Source organism: Acartia tonsa, chromosome 14 (assembly GCF_053477335.1).
Source record: "Acartia tonsa isolate MP-2025a chromosome 14, ASM5347733v1, whole genome shotgun sequence".
NCBI classification, from domain to species: Eukaryota; Metazoa; Arthropoda; class Copepoda; order Calanoida; family Acartiidae; genus Acartia; species Acartia tonsa.
In genome coordinates, this window is record NC_137273.1 from 39053204 (window position 1) to 39060037 (window position 6834).

The window sequence follows — 6834 nt, forward strand, 5'->3', positions numbered from 1 at the left end:
GGATTGGGTTCAGCGGGAGTAGGATTTTCTGGAGCTGCTGGAGGCTCTGGAGCAACAGCATTCTGGAGGGCTAACATGCCCTCACAGGGAGCCGTGGCTACTGGATCTTCAGAGGCAGCGCCAGCCTGCGGATTAACAGGCAGATCAATTCCAGATGGAAAGAGCTCACTGATTTGAGCATCGAGCTCTGTGTCACTGTTTTCCTCTGCAGGATCCAGGACCTCTGGATTGCCTTCTCTATCGGTGGGCCTGTACTCATCAGAGCACTCAGAACCGCCATAATGGGAGATCAGCTCAACTCCATCATCATCTGGCCGGGGTACGTCCCCAGCGGGAAGAGATGCCTCTATGGGTGCCACATTCTGCCCAGGTACATTCATTACATTACAACGAGTATTAATATATTTAATTACCCTGTCAGAGTTTTGGTCCAACAGTCGACTAGTGGCCTCAATAACCGTGGTCATTCGTGATTTTAACTCAACGGTCGAGTCCTCAGAGACGGTGCGAATTTTGTCGCGCAAAGTTTTGCGGTTCCGCAGTAATTCTGCGGAAATTTCAATAAGGCGCTTGCCATGTTGTATATATGCTTTCTTAACAAATGAAGCATTGCTAGCAATTTTAGTTTCCAGACTTCTCTGGAAGGGGAGAAGAGCTTCCTCCATTGCTTCTTTTACAGTGGAGGATAGGACTTTTTTCCATTCCTCAGCGGTCACCCAAAAAGCCTTAGGCTCACTTTTGTTTTCTGCTAATGTCTCTTTCTTTTTAGGGGGTAATGGAGGCGGTTGAATTTCCACCTTAGCCTTTTTGGCTACTGGGCCGCCGCTGCCTGTTGGTGTTGGCGGACGTTTTTCTACCGCTTTTGGGGCAGATTTTACGGCGACTACCTCCAATTCAGGTGAGGCACTACGTTTTGGCGGCGATTCCACCCGATTTTTTTGCGGTTCCCCTCCCCTATTTTGTTCCATTAGAGGCCTGGTTCTAGGCCTGGCTTTATCGGAATATTCGTTGGCTTCTAAGTTTTTAGCCTGCCGCAATTTTTCTTGCAAGTCTAGGAGTTCCTTTGGAACATCTTTTCTCGCGGTGCGGTAAACGTGGATTGACTTTGAGACACATTGCAATTCACTGAGGTTTTCAGGGTTGCGCGGCGGTTTTACACGCGGCTGATACCTGTTTTCATCAGGTTCATAGTAGGCTTCCTCAGGGCCGCCCTGGGGATAGCCATGATTGCTGTCATAGTAATAGTCCTCTTCATTGTAAAAGGGTGCCTCTTCATATTCTCGACGGTATGAAGAGTGACCGGCCCCATGGGAGTGGTGAAAACCCCTTGAAAAATTCCGCCTGGGATATCCTAAAACAAAAATAATAAACTTAAAATTAAGGGTCATTAATTCCTTATGCCGAATAAGGAAATATTTTTACAAAGACGACCTTTAGGGACGACAATTTTATAGGTATATATGCTTGATACAGGTCGTCCGTTTTTGAGGGGATTAGTTTTCCCCATTGTTTGTAAAATCCCGCAATTCGTGTGTTTCACTCGTACCTCCTTCTTTGTACGCGTGAATTTTGGTGCAGGCTAATATGTAAATTATAAAAGCGACGCATAATAACGACCCTATTCCTGTAAGGATGGCTGCTACTACAAGTACTATATGATACCAAGTACTGGATAGGAAATCAACCACCTTATGATACGTTTGAATAAACCAGGAGTCAGTTATTTTTACTTCAAAATTATTGGAGTCTGCGGCAAGTTGGCTGAGGTATAATTCCTCTGCACTTTCTGAGAAATTAGTTTTTTCTAGGCTTTGCCAAGAATGATATAGAAATAAGCTAATCGGTTTATCCATAAGATATTGATTTACATTTAGTATTTGCATACCCTGCCCTTGATTACCAAGGAATTTTCCTTGGTACAAATGTAAGAAAATTGGGTTTTCGGCACATTTAGTCGGGGTTAAATGGGTGGTATTAACCAATCTGCGTGAAAATGGTGATATTCCCATAGTCTTATTATTGATTGAAACCGAAAAATGATCCACAAAACAGGGTAAATTTTCTCCCAAAGAAACATTAATTTTAAGAGTATCGCACTGTATTACTAAATCCAGCTCACCGAGCGCCCTAACTAGTTTTTTACGATGAGTCTGAATACTGCTTTTAGACAGAAAATGGTTCTGTAAACAGCGAGTTTCGGGGACAATTAATTTGTTATATTGTTGGTAGGAATAGAAAATCTCTAGTGGTAACATGTCATCTTTTTCTTTAGCATTTAAGAGTGGGAAATATGGTTTTATAGAATTTGTGAACCATACCATTAAGTTGTCAATATTAGTTTTGTAATAAAATAATTCGGGAATTAGACCTTCAAAATGTTTTTTATCTCTAAGTTCTAGTGCTAGAGTAATTTGGGGATCGATCACTAGATATTTTTGGGCACCCTGTTCTCCTTCAAATGTAAACAATGAAATATTAAAGATGTCTACCGTTCGCCAAGGAGAAGTGAATTTTTGTGCGCTATCAGTTTTATCATCTGAGATAATTCTATCATAGCCTATTCTCAGATTGTGATCTAAACAATTGTTTCCCACCCAGTGACTGCCCAGGTAACAGCCCGCTTTTGTTTGTAATAATTCAACAGGCTCAGCCTGGACCCCTACTTGTTTTTCCTCAAATGTCCCAGGGATAAAAATGCCGTTAATGTTTACGCCATTCCCCTCGCAGGCGGGGTCGATGCCGTTAAGGATGTTGTTGGGGTAAGTGAGTGTCCCGTTTACCAGGAAACGCGTGTATGACATCTGGTGTTCATACACTGAGACTGATTTCCCTTCAAAGTTAAATATTTTAGTTTTGGACATGGTGTAACAGTCTTCATAAGTTACGAGGTTCGGTATCTCTACAAGTGCTGGAGCAGCGAGATGTATGTGGCTATATCTGCCACAATACCAGTAATGAGTACTGGTTCGGAGGTGACAACGAATTCCAGGTATAATTTTTCTTTCAACCTTTTGCAGCAGGTGAAATTGTTTTTGTTCAATATTAGTAATATTAAGAAACGCAGCGCATTCAGAGATTTTCAAACGCGGATTTTCGTTTGCTACACATTGAGTCGCATCTATTTGTATTATTTCGGACGCATTTGATTTTGCCAAAATAATAAAAAGCCCCAAGAATCCCAAAATAAATTTACCTCGAGCTCCTGGTGCCTTTGCCAAATGATGCTGCATTTTATTTTTATGCTTCTCGTTTTTCTCTGAAATATGTTAATTAGTTAGTTTTAACATATATTTTTTTTGTTTATTTTCGTTATTATACATACGTAGATTAAGCTATATACATTTGCCACCTTGGTTTTATATAATACATTTATATACATTTTTATTTCTTCCTTTTAATTGGGTTATGCAGTCCGATTTGGACATGTATGCGGTTATCCCCCCCTTGTGACCTAGTTTTTCTTTCTTCTTCTAATATATACTTGGGTACTATGCTTTGTTTGTTAACGTTAATAACCTTTTCAGGGCTGGATTGTTTGGGTCTTTGTGCGAAGAAAGAAGCCTCGGACGGGATGGTGTCTTCCAAGAAACTATTTTCGACGTGAATTTGAGGACCGGATGACCGATCTGCGCCAGGGGGTTCTTGGTCTTTGGGCTGTGACTCAAATGGTGAGTTTTTTTCCATTATATCCCCTCCCCCATCACAATCCACCTCCCCCTGGGGTAAATCCTGACTAGTTTCAGGGTTTCCTTCTATAAAATCGTCACCATCGTTATCTAGGTAGGTAAAATCGTCATTTTCCATACCTTTATTATCGTTTATTTCGGTTTGCCCGGTATTATCTATTGTTAAGGTTATTTCCTCAGACGGGACGATTTCCTCAATAGGAAAGACGTTAAAGGAAAGTGTTTCCCCCAATAATTCTATTTTAGAATCTATTTTCCGTATTTTATCTCTACTAACAACTTGGTTAGTTTTGATTGGATTTGATCCAAAGGGACTGAGCTCAAAAAGGGCCTCTGAGAATTTTTTTGTTACAATAAAAGGACCCCCATAGAAAGATTGCAATTTTTTACTGACCCCTATTTTGACTAGGTTAAAAAATGCAAAGACCACGTCGTTAATGAAAAGGGGAGATGAAGCCTTCCTAGATTTATTTTGAAACTCTAAATAAATCTTAGATTTTTTGGAAACCTGTGCAATAATTTCTTCCAAATTTTTTAGGTAGTTCAAGTAAGACCTGCAGTCAATGTCCTGCCTTTTCTGCAAGATTGGAGAAAAGAAATCGAGATTGAGAGTTGGTTGCCTGCCGAACATAAGGTAATATGGCGTATACCCCGTTCTTCTAGATGTACTAGAGTTAATTACAAAAGTGGTCAAGGCTAATTTTCTTGCCCAGTCTTTACTTTCAAATCGGTCATCGGATCTTAGACCTGCATAAATGCTTTGATTATGCCTTTCACATGGGTTACTATTAGGGTTTCTTGGGGGAATAAGTTTAGTTTCGATACCTAGTTCATCCATAACCTTTTTGAAAACTTCCCCAGTAAAATTTGTTCCCCTGTCACTTCTCAATGACCGAAATAAGCCGTAGATGGGTACCACCTGTTCAAGGATGACCTTCACCGTGCTTTCCACGGTGGCGTCCTTGATGGGGTGAGCGATAATATACCTAGAGAATAGGTCAACCAGTATAAATATGTAACGGACATGTTGTCCTTGAAAATAGTTAGGGGTTAAAGGACCGATAAGGTCTACTGACACCTGGCCAAAAATCTCGTGACTAATGGCTGAATGGGTGATAGGTTGCTTGTGTTTAGGTACCTGCCCTATTTTTCTTAGGCAGGTAATACAATTTTTAATGCGTGATTCGACAAACTTATTAATTCCTATAAGGAAGAATCTTTCATTTATCTTGCGTGTTGTTTCGTTAACCCCCTTGTGACCTATACTATTATTATGTGCCAATTCAAAAACTTTATTATATAATCCAATGGGTACGACGGGTCTTTCAATGAATGTTCCATTGCTAAGAGGTTGTCTAAATATTAGAAGTCCTTCCATAACGTATAAATGTTCTATTAATTTAAAAAGGACCTCTTTCCGGCCGGTTAGTTCAGCTTTTTCAAAACTCGACAACTTCTTTTTTTCGAATATCCACCTACGAATTTCAGATAATACTTGATCTTTTTGTGTTTCAGATTGCCAAACATTGTTCACACCGACTTCCGAAGCCGAATGTAACTCAAAAATCTGGTCTTGGTATGGGCAATCCTGTTCATAAGGATCCAAGGTAAATGAGCTAGTACATTTTTCACAATCGGTTTCCTTATGTTCTTTGCATAAAAATTGCCCTCTAGATAAATTGTCGGCATTACAATGGTCCCTACCCTTTCGATGAATTACTGTAAAGTCAAAACTTTGGATGAAGTAAATCCATCTCACAGTTACACCATTTATTGTTCCTTTTTGCCATTTTTTGTAATGAACTAAGGAAATCGAATCTGTACGCACAATAAAGTTTCTGAATCTTAAATAATGAAGAAAGGTTTTAAGAACAAATACTAGACATGCTAATTCGCCTTTATAACTTGGGTAATTTTTCTCTGCCCCGTTACATTTTTTGGAACATATTCCAATAATTCTTTCTACCCCCCCCTGATTTTGGCTGAGAATTCCAGCGAAATAACTCGTAGAAAAATCTACGTCTACTATAAAGGGGTTAGGATTATCCCACTGGGGGTAGCCTTTACTTATAGAATTTGAGAACATATTTATGAAATTTTCCCAATCTTTTGATAGGGAATTGGTCCATTCGATAATTTTATCGTTTCTGTGTTCATCTAGGGTACAAGAATTTTTCGCATAGGATGGGAAATAGGCCCTATAATAATTGGAGAAGCCCAGGAAACGCTGGAGTTCCTTGCCTGTCCTGGGCCTGCTCCAATTTTTAATTTGTTCTAAATATTCGGGGTTCATTTTAAGTCCTTGGGAACTGACTATATGACCTAAATATGTACATTCGGATGTAAAAAATTTACATTTGGCTAGATTTAACTTAAGTTTTGCTATTTTTAGGACTCCGAAGAGTTTTCTGAGATGTTTCAGATGTTCCTCAACATTCTTTGAGAATATAATAAGATCATAAAGGTAAGATATTATAAATTCATATAAGCCAGGGATAAGGGTTAGGACTTTATCCATCAAGTGGCAGAAAACACTTGGCGCGTTACACAGTCCAAACGGCAGTTTCTTGAAAAGATACTGCCTGTTAAGGGCTGTGAACGCGGTCAAGTGTTTACTTTCCTTCGAAATGGCTAGCGCATGGAATGCGCTAGTCAAATCGAGGGTGGTAAATACATTACCAGTGCCTAATTTTTCTAAATTACTAGAAATCAGGGGAAGGGGCCAATTAATTTTTCGTGTTACACTATTAAGCGCACGAAAGTCGATAACGAACCTAAGCTTGCCTTCCCCCCCAGCCGTCGGTTTTTTCTTTACCGCAAAGATTGGGGAGGACCACTCGCTGTAGCCCTCCTCAATGACGCCCCCCCTTAGCCAATTTTCAATTTGTTCTTTTAATTTGGCTTCGTATAATGGGTTTAACTGAATGTTTCTAGCCTTAATAGGTTTAGCCCCGGGGATCAAGTCTATTTTATACTGTAAGAGGTCACAGTTACCGATATCGGCATCGTCAGCCGAAAATATATCAAAATGATCAAGGCATAATTTCACTACCTTTTCCTTCATCCCTGGGTTATTTTTGATAAGATCACTATTTTCTAAATCTAATTTTTCTTTAATAAATTTAATTCTTTTAAGAAGTGTAGTTCC

At 39.6% G+C, this 6834-nt stretch overlaps 1 protein-coding gene across 1 annotated transcript; it reads left to right on the forward strand.

Moving 5' to 3' along the window:
• The first annotated feature begins 2921 nt into the window (after window positions 1-2921).
• Window positions 2922-6148, forward strand: LOC145305463 (uncharacterized). Its single transcript, XM_080147081.1, has 5 exons — window positions 2922-2972; window positions 3525-3668; window positions 4225-4320; window positions 5202-5293; window positions 6079-6148. Exons 1-5 carry the CDS (start codon window positions 2922-2924, stop codon window positions 6146-6148), a joined length of 453 nt encoding a protein of 150 aa, XP_080003207.1.
• Window positions 6149-6834: the final 686 nt, after the last annotated feature.

Bases quoted from the DNA above. Each gene is read 5' to 3' on its own strand.
- LOC145305463 (XM_080147081.1), top strand. From the start codon at position 2,922: ATGTATGTGGCTATATCTGCCACAATACCAGTAATGAGTACTGGTTCG. The intron at 2,973-3,524 runs GTGACAACGAAT...TAACCTTTTCAG, and splicing joins TAATGAGTACTGGTTCGGAG to GGCTGGATTGTTTGGGTCTT. The intron at 4,321-5,201 runs GTAATATGGCGT...TTTGTGTTTCAG, and splicing joins GGTTGCCTGCCGAACATAAG to ATTGCCAAACATTGTTCACA.